Source organism: Ascidiella aspersa, chromosome 8 (assembly GCF_963924565.1).
Source record: "Ascidiella aspersa chromosome 8, kaAscAspe10.2, whole genome shotgun sequence".
Lineage (NCBI taxonomy): Eukaryota > Metazoa > Chordata > Ascidiacea > Phlebobranchia > Ascidiidae > Ascidiella > Ascidiella aspersa.
In genome coordinates, this window is record NC_139454.1 from 13,297,636 (window position 1) to 13,318,771 (window position 21,136).

The 21,136-nt window shown below is 36.8% G+C and overlaps 1 protein-coding gene across 1 annotated transcript in view; it reads right to left on the reverse strand.

Moving 5' to 3' along the window:
- Nucleotides 1-3,912: 3,912 nt before the first annotated feature.
- LOC146136217 (palmitoyl-protein thioesterase 1-like) overlaps nucleotides 3,913-21,136 on the reverse strand; it is a 33,167-nt gene continuing 15,943 nt past the window's right edge. The window contains exons 5-7 of the mRNA XM_083395157.1: nucleotides 10,653-10,842; nucleotides 8,238-8,309; nucleotides 3,913-4,496 (exon numbers count right to left, since the gene is read on the reverse strand). Coding sequence (XP_083251283.1) covers nucleotides 4,365-4,496; nucleotides 8,238-8,309; nucleotides 10,653-10,842 — 394 coding nt within the window. The 3' untranslated portion in view covers nucleotides 3,913-4,364. The remainder of the gene's footprint in view (nucleotides 4,497-8,237; nucleotides 8,310-10,652; nucleotides 10,843-21,136) is intronic.

Genomic DNA, 21,136 nt, shown 5'->3' on the forward strand with positions numbered 1-21,136 from the left:
GGCCAGGTTTTCTTAGAATCCTAAAATTGTTATATTTTTGTCGTAGAATTATATCAACTAACTGAATTCAGAAACGCTGTTCACGTAAGTGGCAGTAAATACAGATAGGTGATCTGTATACAGGAATTCAAACCGAATCCGAACAGAACTTTATAAACCGGTTTTAGAATTTTTTTTCTGGACCGTAACCGAACCTGAACCTTTTTTGCGAAATTTCGATGAGCCGAACTAAACTGAAAGTAATCTGACGCTTTACCGATCCCGAACATGTTCCAAAAAGGTTCACTTTTATAAGGCGTCAAAACTTGTATTTTAAGATGTCAATTTAAACCATGTTCGTATATGGCGCTGGTTGCAAAATATTTCCGAGAGTCGAAAAAAAGAGTTTGGGAAAGACTCGGAGGAAAATCCGGAAGAAGATTCGGAGGGAGAGTCGGGAAACATTTTCTGAAAGAGTTGGAAGAAGAGGTAAAAGAAGAGTTTAGATTGAAAAGAAGAAGTTAAAGGAAAATAAGGGTAGAGAAGAAGAGTTAGAAAACAAGAGTTAAAGGATAAAGGGAAAGAGGAAAACAGTTAGAAAAAGAGGGATAAAATTTTGCCAGCATTATACCTACTTCAAAATGTGCGCCTATTTATAAAGAAATTTTGAAATGTGCGCAAACTTTTTGCACATTTTCGCGTTCACATTGTACAAAAAATGTTCGCATCCTCGTCTCTGAAAGTGGGTAGTTAGGAAGTAGCCTAAACCGTAGGCTTAGGCTATATCTCCGGTAATGGACAATAAAATGATATAGGCTAGTACGCTCTAACAGCGCAAAAAAGTAAACAAAAGCATATTTATATATTCAAACGTTGTTATTTTACTATTAAGAGATTTTAAAAATGAGTTGCTTGTTTTGTAACCATCATGAAATTCAGATTTTCAAATACGAGTTACATTTCAATATATATTCTGTGAATTTATTGGCTCACAGTTTTAAGTTTAACGCAAATTTAATTGAACCCGAACCGGAACTTTATGAACCGGTTTTGAAATAACAATGGTCGATTCGGAGCTAAACCTAACACCAGTTACTCCAAACCGGTACTTAACCGGATTTTGAAAAAGCCGTGACCTGAAAGGTCAACGCCCAACGGTTTGACTTCCTGTCTGTAAACAGCATAGTTATGTGTTTTTATTAATCGGCTATAATTGAGTGTTACAATAACGGTCAGGCGCGGATCTAGGATTTCAGTTTGGGGAGGGCCATGCATTTTTTTCAGATATGACGTCACAATTTTTTTGAGATATGACCTCACAAAAGTATACCATTGCGTGACGTCATAATTCGGGTAAAAATAACATCGGATGGCCGAATAAACTAACTCCGGCAAAATAACGCGAAAAACAGAACTTTTGAAAGCACGAAAAAGTAATAAGGTTAGCCTCTACAGTGGGCCGGTTTCCTAGTTTGACCCGGTATGAAGAATATCGCTGAAAGACGCTACCATGTCTATTGTCTACACATCTTGCTTTTTCCCGAAAAGACGAGAGCAACCGCACATGCCACCGAAAAAGCGCCGAGGCCACGTCGCAATAACACCATAGCGTTGTCTGCTGCGGTCAGCTGTGGTTCTTTCATGACACTTCTCTCAATTTTTAAGTTACTGTAGTTGGTTTTTGCCAAATAAGGTTGCTGAAATGAGCAAAACTCTATATTCAAATCCTTACACAAGGGTCGGCAACCTTTGTGTAGTAGTCGCGGGCCAAAACCAAACTCAGAAAGGTCTCTGCGGGCCGCACAACATATGTTAAATGAGATTTTGTGTTATTGCAACTTTATAACAATTGTGAATCAGGTGGGCCTCGGATTTTTTTGCACTTTAAAAACGTGTTTATAATTACTTTTAAGGAGGCAGTAAAGTCTTGGCGCAAATTCACTAAAAAAGCGTATACTTGGTTTAAAATTCGAGTCCACACGTCGTCATCCCCCTACTACTATTAAAAAGTGTAATAAAACTACTTTGAGAAAACGCGATAAATTTTATAGTTAATCTATTTCAGTGTTTGTTAACATTTGTGGCAAACCTGGCGAGCGAAGCGAGCGCGATTTTTGTTGGTATACCGGTATTTCTTTCAAATTTCTTGTTTTTGTTACATTTAAAAAAAGTGGTTAAAAAATATTTGTCGATCATGTTTGAATACGTTTTCCGTTTGTCCGCGACGCACTTGGCAGCTTTCCACAGCGTAACAGTAAAGAAGCGCTGATCTATTCAAAAAGAGCATCAAAACGTAAACACACTGGATGTATAAAGATCATTAGCGCGAAGCGCGAAAATTTTTCGCATTTACACACTTAAAATAGTCAAAAAGTATTTAAAATGGACTGGTCAGCGTACGGTCACTTAAGCCGTTGCTGCAAATCTGAAAAACGCCGTTTTGCGCGAGTGCGCGAAACGAATTTTACAATTTTTTTGAAATATTCATTATATGGCGCCATAAGCTCGTACACCACTACAAAACTTAAAAATATATCTTATTTTGGCGAAAATAGGCCTAGGGAACCGCGAAAATAAGCTGCCTATTAAGTAAAAAAATGTACATATTTTTTAGTTTGGGGGGGGCATGGCCATATCGCCCCCCCCCCCCCTGGATCCGCCTCTGATAACGGTGTACGTTTACTGGCAACCGTCATAGCTTGTATTTTGTAATTGTCTTTTTTGATAGATCCGTGTGATTTATATAAATCATTCGTCAGAAATTAGAGCAGTTTTAAGCAAAACGGTCAACAACAATAAGGCACCAAAGGATAAAAAAAGGCAATTTGTACTAACTGGATCTTTAGGTAGACTTCCGGCATTGATAAAATGAACTACAATGATTTAAATTAAATAACACACTGTTCCATGAAGTCACTTGTTTTTTGTGATATTTAAATGACAACCGGTCGTTTTCGGGTTTATGCAAAACACTTGAAAATGCTTATAGTTGATATTTTTGGCGGTACCAGTAAAACAAATAACTACAAAAATGCCTGAGAAAAAAACAAGTCGCTGGTTGTTTTAGAAAATTGTAGAGTAAACATGAGCCTACTTAATAGCCGCCACTTTGAAATAGAAGGTAAAAAGAATTGCAAACAATTAAAGACCTAGCATTAGCGAAATAGTAAATGGGATAATTGTAAATCACCATCGAAAAAAAAAAACAGCAAATACTGTTGGATACATTTGTCAAAGAGATTCACACAACCAGCTGAAGCAAACGCGAAAGAAAATTGACTTTTTTGCCAAGTTAAAAAATAATCGCCCGTGTCATAATGCTGAAGCATTTCGCATCGGCATTAGTAGATAAAATAGAATTTTGGGGTTATACTATGAGAATTTGTAACCAAAAATTCCATTCTTTACGGCTGTTTGGGGAAAAAACATTGTGATAACATAAGTTTGTATTATAGCTAGTCCGATCTAAGTTTTTCCATCGACATGTGGTGACAACTTTGAAGCCTTAGTCGTACTTAGCGTTTTTCGCCTCGGCTATTGGTAAGCTGCAATCCTTTCATTTCCGCTTAAAATTCACTCTTCTCATGTGCGCCGACTATTTTGTTTTCTTCAAATTTATTGGCTTTTACAATTTTAAATTCTTCGAGCCGGTTGGCGTATGCGCTTCATTTCGATTAGCATCTGCTACAAAGTCAAATTTCTCTTTCCCTTCATCGCAGTGAATCGCTTGCTGTTCTTTCACAAAATTAGCAAGCTCTTTCGCCAGCTAAGCTCATGAGGTTACCAGCTTTTGCTTACTTTTTTATGGTTAACAATATAGAAATCCTATTAACAAAATGGGGCGGCAGTACCTAAATGGCAAACTTATACCTCGCGTTGTGTCTACTTTAATGCCTTTAAAATACAAAAAGTTCACACAACTGGACAACAAGGAAACACATAATTGGACAAGCCATATATTTGATTTCACAGTGACCACTTTCCATAATTACAAAAAATTAAAAGACAAAATTGACATAAAAACCTCGTCGATTTACCATGAGACATTAACGATTTTAAAAACAAGCTTACAGTTCTACTCATAAGATAAATCATAGTAAAACAAAGGCGACATTTTTAACGTCCACCTAGATTAATGTTATTACGAACAAAGGGATTTAATAAACACGAAGAAAAAATTAACCATTGAACGACTTTAAAATCATGGACAACAACAAAATCACTTTTTAATCGAAAGTAAAACAGATTTTACTATTGTAATGTCGCATTTTGTTTTTCGTTTACAAATAACTGCATATGGATACATGTAAGCAATACTAAAAGGTTCGAAGTTTTACCCGCAACAACACCCACCCGCCATACGTGCAAAAAATATATATGTATATTTATTCTTGGCCATTAAGGTATGGAACGATATTTGCCTCAAACCAGTTGTCACTAAATTGAAGATGGTCTCCAACTGTAGCAAGAAAAACCAGCTGTCCATTCTTGTCCATTGCCTGAAGCCCAAGTTGATCCTAAGTAATCAATAAAAAGGTGGTAAAACCAACAAATAACATTACGATAACATGTGTTTTTATAACCACTAGAATATTATAACAAGAAACTAAAAATAGCAGTACATTGTTATTACTAAAAAAAAGCTGCGTTGTAATAAGCTCTATATAGAAAGTTTTAAAGTCATAAAGTCATATTTTCTGTCTTAGATCATAAAATATTACTATTTGTTTTTACTTAAAAATCGAATTTTGAATCCTTATAGTAAGTCTATAGATAAATTTGACAATTTGTGAATAAGTGTGCTAGTAAGACATCTTATGCTCAATTTTACCAACAAGTCTTTGTGTTCTGTAGCCTAAGAGAGCTTGCGACAACATCTGGACATGTTATTTGCAACACACAATCAAGTTTATGAATATTATAACTATTTTAGTAGGGCGGCCCATACAGCCAGTCAGATCAAAGTTATACTTTCTGTCAGCCAGTGATGAGATCCTAAGGGCAAAGGGTACATTTGGAGTAAAGAGATTAAAATATTTTTTTTATTCTCCTTCATGATTGTATGTAAAATGGCTAAAATGCTAGCCTATGTGAGCATTTATGGAGCGATTATTTTCCATTTTGAAGTCAATGCTTCGTCCAAACAGAAATTTTGCAGACATACACATTACTAGCAAGTCATTGCATAGGCCTCCTAAATTTATTATATATAAAGTACGGTCAGAGCTCTATGAGATAAGCCGAAAGAGAAATACAAAAATAAAAAAGGCATTTAATATTGTGTTACAAATTTAATTATGGCAGACTTTTTGTGCCGAACTAATCCGTTTGGCCACGGGAACTGCCGTTCGAGTCGGCAGCCCCGCCGAACCTTTTGCGTTTCGAGAGGATCGCCACAAACGAAACGTGGGATCAATCAGTGTGGGCGATGTCGTTTAGTACCTTTGTCACTGGTAAGAAAATGACGTTTATTCTGCACTCTCGAACAAAGGCGCCGTAGATTATGAGCAGTTAAAGCTTGCACTATTTAAAGCAGTGGTTCTCAACCGGGGGTCCACGGACCCCTGGGGGTCCGCAAAACGTTTTCAGGGGGGTCCGCAAAAACTTCTTAATATACATTTATTTAATTAGCGATGGGAAATATATCACAATTTTGGTAAGTGATAAAATCACATTGTTACATGTTGTAAATCGCATTGAGTGTGACGTAACACTTCCATTGTGATATAACACTAATAGATTGTGAAACGGAAGGCATCATTATTACAGCTCACTTGTACTTGATTTTAGTTTATGATAAGGTTCGCAAAGATGACATGCGTTATAGTCAAAAACACAAACACGCATTTAAAGACTTACTTCGGAGATGTAGCAGCAGAACATACATTAAAATAAACGTGTCATAAAGTAATTTGGTGCTGTCTGTTACTTTACCCAACATAAGGTGCACTAGGCAGATATACTGATTTATTAAAAAGAACTAACGCACATATAACACCAGAAAATGTAAGGGGTCCGCGACTATTTGAAAGCATCAAAAAGGGGCCACGGGTACAAAAAGGTTGAGAACCACTGATTTAAAGGGTACAAGTTGACAGAAGAGATAGGACTGCGAAAACGTGTTGCATGAGCTCACACTGAAAGAACAATTCGTACTATCCTGCCCAAAGAAAGGCGCCGGGAGATATCGATTTTATCAAATACCGCATTGAGCTGACGGACAACGAACCCCGCTTCTCCGATAGTAATATTAAAAAAAAGATGACTTAAAGATGATTTGCATCAATTATCGCAAGCTGAACAATGTTTCAATTTTCGAACCTGAACCGATGCCTACAGGCGATAAGGTTTTCCAGAAGTTATCGAAGAGCAGCTATTTTACGAAGGTTGATCTTACAAAGGGGTACTGGCAAATACCTGTCGCCGAAGTAGCGTCCACAAATCGCTTTTGTCACCAACGGGGGGACTTGCGGGTTTCTCATATTGCCCTTTGACATGTTAAACTCCAGGGCTACATTCATACGCGCCATGCGAACGCTTCTCAAAGGACTTGAACATGTATGTGACATATTGATCCACACTGATTCGTTGAGCGATCGCCTGGATGCTTCAGAGAAGCTGTTTACCCGTCTGCGCGACGCAAGTGTAACAATCAAACCCTCGAAATGTGCCATTGGTACGTCTAGCGTCAATTTTCTGGGCCATAACATCAAAAATGCTATAATCGGTTTAATAACGTATTGAATTCCTGTTGTATTTGTGTTGTTAATTTATTGTGTGCCATCGCAAAGTTGTTTTAAGTTGGGGTAAAGTGTGAAATGAAGTTCGATTTGTTTTTTGCTTTAAATTGGTGTTTTGTTAAAATGAGTCAATCGCAAGGAGTGTCTTTAAGAAGGGGTAAATGTCACAAATTAAATTATTGTAGCCCTTTTGTGTCGAACTAATGCGTTTGGTCGCGGGAAACTGCCGTTCGAGTCGGCTACCGCCGACTTGGCTTCCTGGCGGGATAAAACTTTGTGTGAATTTTGCAGCCTCCGCTTTCTCAGCGCTGCGTCATCTCTTTGTGAGCAATTTTGTTTTGTACTGCGTTGTATTGCGTCAGCATTCGTCGGGTGGATACCGAGAGAATCGGGTGCATTTTAAGGGCAGTTTGTAATCTCGTGATTAGAGACAAGCTGTAGCCTAATGCGACACCACTTGGTGTGCATGTGTATTTTCCTCATACTGATTGTCGTACTGTTGAATAAACGTCTTACTCGAGAAAGTAAAGTCAATCGTTTCCTTAGCAGCTACTTTGGGGGTCGTGTCCCAAACTAGTCCTTAACATATTGCAAATTATGAGTTTGGGTGGAAAAACACAATAAGACCCACAAAGCAACCACATCTAAATTAGAATAATCTATATTTCAGTAGCATTAAGATGAAAGCCAAATGCGCAACGACATAATGAAGCCAAATGCGCAGTAGTAACCATTTATTAAAACGTATAAATCTGTGTGGTAATTTTTCAATGTAGAATTATCCCAAACCGGCCAATTCAACTTTCCTTTTCCAAATTCCAATTTTTTTAAGAAAAGCTTTAATTTTATCGCTGGATGAAAGGATGTTTTCATTTTTATTCTGAATTGACAATTTTAAACTATTCAAGTGTTGGAATATGTCACTTAAATATTTTCAATTTTGAGTTCCAGATTTAAAAAGTTGCTAAGGTTAAATCAACGCCATAATCAAATCCAATTCATTTTCGGTACAACATCTAAGTGGCGTAATATATTGATCTTTTTCCTAACTGTGTTTTATTCCAACGTCGATGTTATTCTAAACTTTGGTCTTATTTCTGGAATCCATTTTCAGTCGCTAATTCTAAAAATAATGCAGAATTTTTGGAACATTTTTTTTTCATTTCCTCGCAGCGCACCTGGCTACCTTCCTTGTGGTGCACTGGTTAAGAAACGCTGGGTTAATGACTTGACTTAAGTGAACTAAGTCACTGTTTTTAACTTGATTCGACTTGAATCGTTTGACCAAAATGACTTAACTTGGACTTTAGTGATTGTGGTAACCAGGACTTCACTAATTGTGTTTAATAGTTTAACGTTTTATTAAAGTTTACTTGCTTTCACAATGACTTGACTGAGAGTTGAATTCTGCTACTGATTACTTGGAGTGGACTTACACAGTTTCAAATAAGGCTATGATGGCTTTGTGCTTTTTCGTGTTTTAAAAATGAAAAAAACATAATCAGGCAAGATACTTACATTTGTATACAGTGCAGATTGCTGCAAGCTTTCAATCGTATCGCTTTGACCGGGAGAATAAAATCCAAACCACTAAAAATAAAACAATTTCTATACATATATTTTCTTCACTTTGAATGGGTGACACGAAATATCTTACTCTAACCAAATTAAATTTAGTTATGTTGTTTGAATGTTTGGTACCTACTACCTAGCCAGTAGGATGAGTTTTGCAATAACATTGACTAGACAAAATACCTGTGGATTTTACCAGATTAAAAAGGATATTTAAAAGTTTAACAAATAAACCCGGCATAAACATTGGCATGATAATATTTGGAAGTCAGCTAGCGTTTTTGCTGTAAGTGTAAGGTATTTACCGTTCTTTTGGTTTTATAACCCGATTGTTACAGAACATAATATAACATTTACAAATTAAACATTACAGTTATTTTTTGGTTCATTTAGGCCAGGAACAACAAACTTGGGCTGTTGGGCCAGATCACACCAACGCTTCAATTTTTTCCCAGTGTGACATATTTCCCTAATGATTCCAAAATACTCTTATTATTACTACTTCATTAAATGCTAAATTTTGATAAAATTTTAAACCAAATTCATTAGGGTAATTTGCGATCGCTAGTCCTTAAAATTGTTGGTCCTTTATGAAAAAAACGTTGGTGTCCCCTGTTTTAAGCAATCCGGTTATATAAAAAGCACCTGCAAACAGATTGAAGAACAAACACTTTAAAATATACACTTATAAGAAACTTAAAAAATAAATTAAAAAAACTAATCTCTTATAATAATAAATTGAAAAGTTTGTTGGCCAGTCGGTCGGCCACACATGTTTACCGCTCGGTCGCTGACATGCGATCTCAAGGAAACAGAGAGAGCAAGGTCGCTCATACTGCTCCTATTAATCGAGAGGGCGGGCGAGAGGGTAAAATAGAAAGAAATCAGTTTGGTGCCGAGATTATTTGCTTGAATATCACGCAAGTCTAAACAATTGCTGTTACAACTTAAAGTTTTACGTTTGTTAACATTGCACTTCGCTTGCATGGTAAATTGTCACAATTTGTTTGAACCATCGACAGTAACATGCGGCTTTAGCCAACCTTTATACCACGTCAGTCGATTAGATACCGCTTTCACACAGGCCGTAACCTTATAAGGTGATAGTCTTATTGTGGGAAAGCATTGTTACCCCATTTCAGACACAATCAGCGAAAAGCAGTCAAGGAAGACCAGCACCTTTGTTGTTTTACAATAGGCTACACGTAAACGCAAAAAACACATCACTTCACACGTTATGAAATTTATTATTACCAAACGTGTGCAACGTTCCCAAGTAAAGACTTAAGTTGAAAACTTGCAGTAAAATTTAACCTCGCAAAATTTAGGCAGAGTTAGCAAAATATCGCGTTGGTTGTCACAGTTTAAACAGTAAGCAATTTTTATTTCAAACGGGTTAAGGGTTTGTCTGACGTTAGACGCAGCTTAATATGGCGTTTAGTGCAGAGGTTTAGTTTTCATATTTAAACACAATACGATTTTGGGCAAATAGGGCAATAACCTGCGTGGCCGTAAAAATCACGTTAAGTACATTGCCTTGGTAAAACTAAGCATTTAATGTGGCAAAGTTTAGAATTTTATGTTTAATGGCTTCTTGTAATTTGTTTAATCACGTAAAAGAAACTCTAAGTTCACAAATATTGCGTTCATTGCAGCGTTTTGCTTAAAATTCTTTCATTAGGCATCAACAATTTTACACAGACAACGATACAGCAATGCAATACTTTTTGAGTTTGCAAAATATTGCGTTTATTGCAGCGGTTTGAACACTAAGCAAATTTACTTTGCAAACAGGATTTTCTTTCGTTGGACATACGTATTTGCTGGAATTTTGCGCAATTCGAACAATTGCTGCAAAGACTTAGGTTTTACTTTGTTAGTGATTTTCGATGTTAAATACCCCAATATTTTTTTAATGCAACGGCTATAACATGCGGCTTCAGAAAGTTTAAAAAAGGCTGGTAACACGCGAATTAGTGATTAAATGGTCACAATATTGTTGCTGCTTTCACAAGGGCCGCATCCTACTTTAATTGTGAGAATTTATTACTGGACTCATTGTATGCACAACACAGAATGTTACTTTCGGTTACATGTTAAATTGCACATTTCTTTACACTTACATGGAAATGGTACACCATATTATGCAATGGTGAATACCAATCAACAGCTTGATGGCTTCATACATTTTTAACCACGAAAAATCGGAGCATTACACGAATGCACGTAATATATGACGCTTATTGCAAAAGGCTACATACTATTGTTACAAGTAAATGCCGTATTTAACCTTGGCAACGCCGGGTATTTGTTCTAGTTTGTAAATAAAAAGGTAACAGCTATAAATGCTTTATATCTCACCTCTGATTCCGTCGGTTCTACCATGGTATCATTCAGAAATTTTACCATAACAAATTTGTTAAGTTTCTGTAGTCTTTCCTTGTAAATCGGGTTGACTTCTTTTTCATTGTTTAAATCAGGTAGAAAAATGTTCTTAGATATGTATCCCTCAACATCAAGTGGATCATGCCAATACTGTGCTTGGACTAAACTAAAAAAAAAGTTTGAGTTTACTTGGCAGACCACAGGCTATAAATATTGTTACCATATTTTAGTTTTTTGGGACAAACACCACAATAAAATTGAGGATACACTTTCTATAAAAAAAAATGTTTTACAGGTGTATACCGCTATGATGCTTAATATTAACTGTCTATGATACCTTAGGCTTAGTACTATACCATTAGCAGGGGTGGAAACCAAGGACGCCTTAGTGAAAAAATTTAAACATAAATAATCGGGTTATATGTTTTTTTCTGCTATGCGCAAACTTATACAATGTTTTTGTGCTGCCATACGGCTCTTGAGATAAATGTCTCACAATTCGTTTACCAAAATCATCTTGATTTATGATTAATGTGTTAGGTTTCCTTCAAATAAAAAGTTTGGAAATTTGACCTATAATAAACACAAAAAAATTGTAGGTTGCACGAGCCTTCTTGAAGGTATTAAACTTAACATTGTCACATTTACACACGAGTATGAATGAGAACATCAAATTTATTAAGGTTACTTGTTTGATGACAGAAATTTGTGACACCCTTTTTAAAATTTGTAAGCCCCGAAACAAAAATCCTAGACCCACTCCTTACCAGAAAAGGCTTGGTCGCAAGATTTTACTAGTCTGACATTTTCCTAAATTTTGTGTCGGCTTACACAAATTTGTAAATCACTGCTCTATATAATGGCTTCCAGTGTTCCCTCTAATTTTTTACCATGTGCGCAGGCGCCCAAAATTTTGCGCACAAGCCGAAAATAAGTGCGCAAGATGCCCAACATTTCCAACAAAAAAGTGCTAAATTGGATAGGCAGTAGACCTTTTTTTGGTTATAACTTTTTTTAGTCTGCTAATATCCGCTTTTCTATATTGAGAGTCCTATGGAGAGACGGGGCGTCGCAATAATCTTAATTAATTTCTCCCAGACATAAAAATTAGTCTCTTTATTTGCAGTATTGCGCTCGTTAAAGACGCGCTTTCACATTGTAGTTTGTGTGGCGAACTTGGTCAAGCGTAGCGCGGTGGTGTAACCGCCCAATGGTCAAAGCAAATATCGCGCGTAGTGCAGCATTTGTAAGCATTTTTGACTTTTAAACCGGTTACGCATTTTTCTTCAGTTGATAACTCTAATTAAAATAGGATTTTATTTACATAAATTCAAGCTACTCCGTTAGTTGACACAACACGCAACTTTGCTTTTATGGGTATATTATAATTTTGCATAGTACACTGTTTTACCAAAACAATGTGCCTAAAAGTTTTATCTTCGAAAAGTCCCAACCTTTTAAGCGTTAAAAAACAGCATGAAAAGTTCTTTTTGCAAATAAAAGCATATCGCAGATAATTGCAATCATTTGGTTTGAAAAAATTTAAAGCTATTACGCGAGGTTTTTTATATAAAGCATGTACTTTCCTATACCACAAAACATACAGTTCTAAACACAGACAACTTGAGCTAAAATTAATCTCCAAATTAGGACAAAAGAAAGTTGTAAAACGAAAGATTTGCTCGTATCGCAAAAAATCCAGTTACTGAGAACCATGGCCTGGTGTCTAACCTGTATGCACAACTTAGATCCCTGTCAACTGTAGTACCTTGTTCAGACAAACTAAGCCAAAATTCGTCGTGAAACATGAGTTAAATGAGCCTATAGGCACCGTAAACTAATCAAAACTAGTAGCTCAAAAACTTGCCAATCACAAAATCACGAACCAAATTTCGCAGTTACTAAACTACCACCCGATCCGTCAGAAACTAGTGCAGTTCGAAGCAAAAAGGTCTACGACAATTAGGACACTAATTTGGACACTTTTTTGGTCGTACGTAGCTAAAATAAAACTAATTTGGACACTTTTTTGGTCGTACGCAGCCCAGCTAAAACTAATTTGGGCACTCTTTCGGTCGTACGTTGCTTGAATAAAACTAATTTGGGCACCTTTTGCACCTTTTTGTCCGTACGTAGCTAAAATAAAACTAATTTGGACACTTTTTTGTCCGTACGTAGCTAAAATAAAACTAATTTGGACACTTTTTTGTCCGTACGTAGCTAAAATAAAACTAATTTGGACACTTTTTTGGTCGAACGTAGCTCGGATAAAACTAATTTGGACACTTTTTTGGTCGAACGTAGCTCGGATAAAACTAATTTGGACACTTTTTTGGTCGTACGTAGCTCGGATAAAACTAATTTGGACACCTTTTTGTCCGTACGTAGCTAAAATAAAACTAATTTGGACACTTTTTTGGTCGTACGCAGCCCAGCTAAAACTAATTTGGGCACTCTTTCGGTCGTACGTTGCTTGAATAAAACTAATTTGGGCACTTTTTCGGTCGTACGTAGCTCACATAAAAAAACATTTGGGCACTTTTTTGATCGTACAAAGCTCAAATAAAAGAAATTTGGTACTTTTTTGTCCGTACGTAGCTAAAATAAAACTAATTTGGGCACTTTTTTGGTCGTACGTAGCTCACATAAAAAAATTTGGCACTTTTTGTTCCGTACGTAGCTGGGAAAAAACTAATTTGGACACTTTTTTGGTCGAACGTAGCTCGGATAAAACTAATTTGGACACTTTTTTGGTCGAACGTAGCTGGGATAAAACTAATTTGGGCACTTTTTTGTCCGCACGCAGCTCAAACAAAAGAAATTTGGGCACTTTTTGTCCGTACGTTGCTCGAATAAAACTTATTTGGGCACTTTTTTGATCGTACATAGCTCAAATAAAACTAACTTGGACACCTTTTTGTCCGTACGTAGCTAAAATAAACTAATTTGGGCACTTTTTCGGTCGTACGTAGCTTGAAAAAAACTAATTTGGACACCTTTTTGTCCGTACGTAGCTAAAATAAAACTAATTTGGACACTTTTTCGGTCGTATGCAGCCCAGCTAAAACTAATTTGGGCACTTTTTCGGTCGTACGTAGCTTGAATAAAACTAATTTGGGCACTTTTTTGGTCGTACGTAGGTCACATAAAAGAAATTTGGCACTTTTTGTTCCGTACGTAGCTGGGATAAAACTAATTTGGGCACTTTTTTGTCCGTACGCAGCTCAAACAAAAAAAATTTGGGCACTTTTTGTCCGTACGTTGCTTGAATAAAACTAATTTGGGCACTTTTTTGATCGTACGTAGCTCAGATAAAAGAAATTTGGCACCTTTTGTTCCGTACGTAGCTGGGATAAAACTAATTTGGGCACTTTTTCATCCGTACGTAGCTGGGATAAAACTAATTTGGGCACTTTTTCGAAACTTTCGTGAAGTAAAAATGACGTAACTAAGGTATTAGATGTAATAATCTTTGCAAGATAGTGATAATGTTGGCTAAAGAAGACGACTGAAAGTCGAATTTTAGTAAAAAAAATTGGTTTTAATTTTTTTTTGCTTCCGCACTACCGTGAAAAAAAGTGCGTAAGTGCCCAAAATTATGCGCTTAGTGGGAACACCGATGGCTTCTATCAAGATGATTTTAGCAAACAAGTTGTGAAGACCAATGACCATTACTCCATGACGTAAAAAGTTAATGCAAACTGCCCAAAAAACAAACAGGCTGAAAAAAACATTACATAAATTTCGCTTACATAAATAAGTGCCCCACAATGAATAAACTAAATCAATTTAGCAGAAGGGTGAATGAATCTACTGGGTGCTAGACTGTGATCAAACAGAAAAGATAAAATAAAAAAAAGTATTTCTTGGAGTAAAATTATATGTTATTTTTCGTATATTCATATTTAAAAGAAGGAAAATATTCCAAGGTATGAACATTGCTAAATATTTTGGCATTTATGATAAGATAACCTTTGATTGTAGCCAAAGCTGTTTTGTCGGAAGTTGAAAAGCATCAAACAAACTAGATAAACTAAATGTATATCAACATTTAGGCCAGTATTTCCCAACCTTTTTCTACAGATATTTTAAACGTCCTCAAAATTACAACAAAACCGCGGTGGATTTAAGATGCTTAATTGGGAGTTGACATAGCACAAAAGCAAAAAATATAACATTGAAAATCATGTCATAAAACAAGTAACTTAAATCAACTTTAAATAAATTCAGCAAATCCATGTCAAGGGCTTGACAAGTTTCTCTTGTAGAAAGAAAATAAAAGCTATTTGAATAGCCAAACATTATAACTTTGAAGCATAACACTATGAAGCACATTTAAAAATTAAATTTAATCAAAATATTTCCTACCTTAAAGCAAAACAAGATTATCAAAAAGTGAAAGTTTATGCAGATTTAGTCTAAATTGGCAAAAACATATCTTTAATTCGTGATGATTTATTATGAGTTATTAATAGGGTGATTATTTTTTTACTTGTTAAAAAAGAAAAGTCGAAATTTGTCAAAACTAAATGCACAAATACAAAATGGGTGCGGTTGTTGTAAAAAACGGTTTAGTGTATATTTATAAATTTAATTTAATTTTTTTTTCAGGGGGGGGGGGGGGGGGGACTTGTTTCTGCAAGCAAAAACTTAACTTGTTTCTGCAAGCAAAAACAGATATGGGCCGAAAATCACCCACCTTAACTTATGTCTTAGATACGAAAGGGGTAGTTGCCAGGGTTTATTTTTCTTATACGTTAGTTTGGTGAAGACTATGCAAAATTAATTTTATAATCGTCTGCAATCAAAATATTTCATTCATTTATTTTTTTTTTATTTTTGTCGCTTCAAAACAAAAATTCTATTTCCAGAGACAGTGCCAAACTGGCATTTGACGCCTGAAAGTTTTACCTTCAAGAAAATTTTCAGGTTTTTTTAACTTATGATTCAATCTGGCGACATAGTTCACGAACGTCATATAAATGAAGTTTCTAGCAATGCCTCCCTGCTTTACGATGGGTGAAAATTTATTTTATACTGGCCTTGCCTCTTTTTCATGTAATATCGCGATAATAAATTGAAATACGGCAAGGTATTTGGGAAATGATCGAGAAATATATTTGATAAATAGAATTTACGTAGATAATGCGTGCGGCCATGTTATTGAATTTTGACGAGTTAACTTGTTTAAAACGAAAATATAACAATTCTCTAAAAAATTATTTAACGCCTATGTCAGCAAACACTTAGTCCCTTCGCGAGTTGAACCAAGGAAGCGATATAAACAAATTCTGTATCGAGTTTTTCTGCCGCTAGGTAGGAGTAGATAGCTACAAAGAGCTAAATTGATGACGTCTCAATATTTTAGGTTTTTTGCCCCCCAATTAGAGGCGCCTAGGGGTGCAGCCTTATAAACCTTTTCATCGCACCTTCATACCACTCTACGCCATGTCTGAAAATTTGAAAATTCTACGATGTATACTTTTTCTAGAAATCTCCGGACAAAAAACGGTCTTAAACATGGGATAGGAAACCAAAAAAACACTAGACGGGGGTGCGGTTGTTGTATATTTTGTCAGGGGGTATATTTTCAGGGCTTGGTGTTTTTTTTTTATTTTAAATTTAAATTATTTTTTTGGGGGGGATATTTTATATTATATATTTGATTTTTTTCCCAAACTTGTTTCTGCAAGCAAAAACAGATATGGGCCGAAAACTTCCCCACTTAACTTCCGGCTTTGATGCGAAAGGGGTTCAAATATGGCGTCGTAGTATTTGGGAAATGATCGAAACATATATTTGATAAATAGAATTAACGTAGATAATGCGCGTACAAGCATGTTATCACACTTTGGTCAGCTAACATGTTTAAAATGCAAATATTATCATTCTCTTAAAATGGTTTAACGTCCATGGTTTGCTATACTTTTGCCAACTTTTACTGGGTAAATTTTTACCATGGCTTTGGTATAACAGGCTTTAAATCTGTAGTTTCGAGCAATATGCAAAACAAGTTTATGTGCCTAACAAACCACCTTTTAAATTTAAAGTTTTGCCAATTAAAATCCAATAAAACGCAGTTCTTAATATTTATTTTAGTATGACACCATGTTATAACGTAGCTTTGTAACGTCCTCCCTAATAATGCATTCAGCTTTATGTTTGGCTTGCTGCGCCCTTCTACAATTTTAATTTGTTTAGGCCTGGTGTTGATATGTTTGATTGGAGTAACATGTGCAACAGGTGCAAATATAGAGGCGTACACTGCCACCAGATTTCGCATTTATATTTGCGACGCTAAATATGTTGTTTCGTAGGAGCGATAAGTTATTTTTTGCTAAGCGAAGCCTCTTTTCAAAAGACTATTCGCATGCGTCCACTTTTACTAGACAAGCCACTTCGCACAATAAGTCTCACGCCTGGTGTTGATATGTTTGGATGGAGCAACAATTACAACAGGCGCTAACAGAGGTGTACACTGCTTCCAGGATTTGCATTTTAATTTGTGGTGGTAAAATATGTTGTGTTGTAAGAGCAATAATTTTTTTTTACTAAGAGAAGCTTCTTTCTAAAAGGCAAGTCGCATGCGCCTAGTTTACGACAAACCACTTCACTGTATGAACGTTGCACGGCGCTGGACAATAAAGCGCAGCATGATACCAGCAGCCGCCTCGTCGCGACGCGAGCTGAATAAAGCAAGTGATATGAAAGCATTCTGTATTGCAGTTTCTCTGCCGCTAGATAGGAGTAGATAGCTGTTATAAACTAAAGCGATGACGTCACATTATTGTTTTTTTGTCCCCCAATCAAAGGCATCTAGGGGTGCAGCCTTATAAACCTCGACATCGCACCTTCATACCACTCTACGCCATGTCTGAAAATTTGAAAGTTCTACGATGTATACTTTTTCTATAATGCTTCGGACAAAAATCGGTCTGAAACATACCAAGCAAACCAAAAAAAACAAAAAAGACTAGACGGGGGTGCGGTTGTTGTATATTTTCAGGGCTTAGTGTTTATTTTCAATTTTTATTTTATTTTAATTGATTTTTATTTTTTTATTTTTAGTTTTCAATTTTTATTTGTTAATATTCATTTTTAATTTTTTTTTTTTTTTTTTATTTATTTTTTTATTTTATTGATTTATTTTTTATTTTAGTCTTTTCATTTTTTAATATTTTGTATTTTGTATTGTGTATTTTATATTATATATTTTGTTTTTATGTTCCTTAACTTGTTTCTGCAAGCAAAAACAGATATGGGCCGAAAATTTTCCCACTTAACTTAAGCTTTTGATGCAAAAGGGGTTCAAATATGGCGTGGATTTTGGGGAATAATCGAAACATATATTTGATAAATAGAATTTACGTAGATAATGCGTATGGCCATTTTATTACATTTTGACCAGCTTACGTGTTTGAAAAGCACTATGGTTTGCTATACTTTTGCAAACTTTTACTCGGTAAATTTTTGCCATGGCTAGGTCCGAGCAATCACTATTAAAACAGGCTTTTAGTTTCAAACAATATGAAAAACACTATTATGTGCCTAATACGCAAATTATTAAATCGAAAGTTTTGCTAGTTGTGTTACACGAAATATATTATTCCTTCGTATGTGTGTTTGCGCCATTGCATTTTCACTTGCTTTCTTTCTTATCTTCATTCTTGTGCACCTTGCATTTCACCTGTTTATTTCTTATCTTTCCACGTTTTATACCTTATCGTTTGCCACCTTTTGCACTAACACCTTTTTCTTATTGCTTAGACGTTTAGTGAAGATTGGGTGGATGATGACAGTCAGGTTTGGGCAGGCTGGGAGAACCTTTCGTTATTTCCACGTCAAAGCTCTCTTTGTGTCGCTGGCCGCATACTGTTTTCGCCTTTAATATTTCTTATTTACGCTGACTGCATTTAATACAATAATTGTAGACGTCTCGTGTAGTGCTCAGGCATACGACAGGCCGTCAAGTAGAGAGTCCTGAATATTTTATATTATATTATTCCTTCGTATGTGTGTTTGCGCCATTGCATTTTCACTTGCTTTCTTTCTTATCTTCATTCTTGTGCACCTTGCATTTCACCTGTTTATTTCTTATCTTTCCACGTTTTATACCTTATCGTTTGCCACCTTTTGCACTAACACCTTTTTCTTATTGCTTAGACGTTTAGTGAAGATTGGGTGGATGATGACAGTCAGGTTTGGGCAGGCTGGGAGAACCTTTCGTTATTTCCACGTCAGAGCTCTCTTTGTGTCGCTGGCCGCATACTGTTTTCGCCTTTAATATTTCTTATTTACGCTGACTGCATTTAATACAATAATTGTAGACGTCTCGTGTAGTGCTCAGGCATACGACAGGCCGTCAAGTAGAGAGTCCTGAATATTTTACGTAACAAATTGGCGAGCACGCCAGGACCCTACAGTCGAGGGGAGGAGCGCTACACGCAGGCATGATGTCGTTTACGTTGCCACCACCTTTTTATCGGAGGGCGGGCTGATTTTAAATCGTTTTAAACCGTTTTTGAGTCTTATTGCAAATGCATCACAGCGAACGAGCATGTTAAAAAAACATTTGTTATTAACTTGCCTTGACAAAGATTTCCTATTATCAGTTATCGTCTACTATAATAATCGAACGTGCTTTAGCAGCCAACGAAGTAAACAGTTGTTTCGACAAACGTGACGCATTGTTAGAAAGGGGCCAAATGAAAAACGAAAGTACGAGTGAATTTGTTTATAGTTTACAAAACCTCGGAAATATAGCCTACCCAGCCGACAATGATCAGCCAACAAAGAACGAAATCCTTTATATGGTTTTGTTGCGCGGCTTAAGCGACAGGACGCTCGCTGCCACGATTGATAAAGACGTTGATGTAAAACGCGACTTTATCAAAGCTGCAAAGATAGCTGTACACGCCAACGTTGCGTGTCAGCCTCTACAGAAAGTAGGTAACGTTAGCAATAATGCTATACCTGATCCTATCGTGGTTAACCCTGGTCGTGCAACGTTTCTCGAGGAAGCCACCTTCAGATGGTGGAATTGTTGGTAACACTCAATGATTTACGAGAAGTGGATTTACGAGAAGAAACGGCTGATTTTCATTCCACACAACTCTGGATTGCAGAAAAGGAGAGAAACAACCGTCACAATCGCAAACACACAGCGAAACGGCCTTTTCTATCGCATCAAGTTTGTGGTGATCGACAACGGCACGAACCATATGCTCGACCGACGACTGGTCCAAATCAGAAGTCGAGACGTTCCTTCTCTAGACGAAAGAATTCTGGTCCGGGACCCTATTATGGTCGACAACTTCGTTTGCCAGTTGATGATTTCGGGATACGATCAACAGTGTCTCCAGTAACCACCTTGAGCCTTTAACGGAATGATCGGCCGGTTCCAGCCGAGGGAATGCCGAGGACAGCCCTTACCAAGAAATGCCGAGGCGGTGAAGGGTGAGGCGGTGAAGGGTGCGACGGAAAGGCAAACAAGGCGTCCTTCAATCCTGGCAACCCAAACTACATCGTTCAAGTCCGAGCAGCGGTCAACAGGAGCCTGATAAACAACCGACGAGGGACTGCAGTCACGCAAACGCTAGAAGAAGGTTACGCAGCCGAACGAACGGAACTAGCACCCGATTGAAGATATCCCTACTCGGACACCCAGCCATACCGCCTGACCGAAGCGTATAGGACTGAGGGCACGTCTGTATCCCGGTGTGGATTCCCTACGTTAACAATGTTGCCCAGGTGGGCAACGAAATTGTGATGGGGGGATGTTACACGGAATATTTTATTCCTTCGTATGTGTGTTTGCGCCATTGCATTTTCACTTGCTTTCTTTCTTATCTTCACTCTTGTGGCACCTTGCATTTCATCTGTTTATTTCTTATCTTTCCACACTTGATACCTTATCGTTTGCCACCTTTTGCACTAACACCTTTTTCTTATTGCTTAGACGTTTAGTGAAGATTGGGTAGATGATGACAGTCAGGTTTGGGCAGGCTGGGAGAACCTTTCGTTATTTCCACGTCAGAGCTCTCTTTGTGTCGCTGGCCGCATACTGTTTTCGCCTTTAATATTTCTTATTTACGCTGACTGCATTTAATACAATAATTGTAGACGTCTCGTGTGGTGCTCAGGCATACGACAGGCCGTCAAGTAGAGAGTCCTGAATATTTTACGTAACAGTTGTTTAAGCCTGATGTTGGTATGTTGGTTGGAGCAACATCCACAACAGGTGCTAGCAGACTCAAAGATTTCGCATTTAAATTTGCGGCGGTAAATACATCCTATTGACACTTGATTATTAGGCGAAGCTTATCGCGAAGTAATTGGTCGGCCGAAAAAACGCTGACTCCGCATTTAAAGAAAGCTGCTTTGAATATCCCTACTCGCAATCCCTGCGTTAGTTGCACGGTGGGCGCCATGTCTGAAAAATTGAAAGTTCTACGATGTAT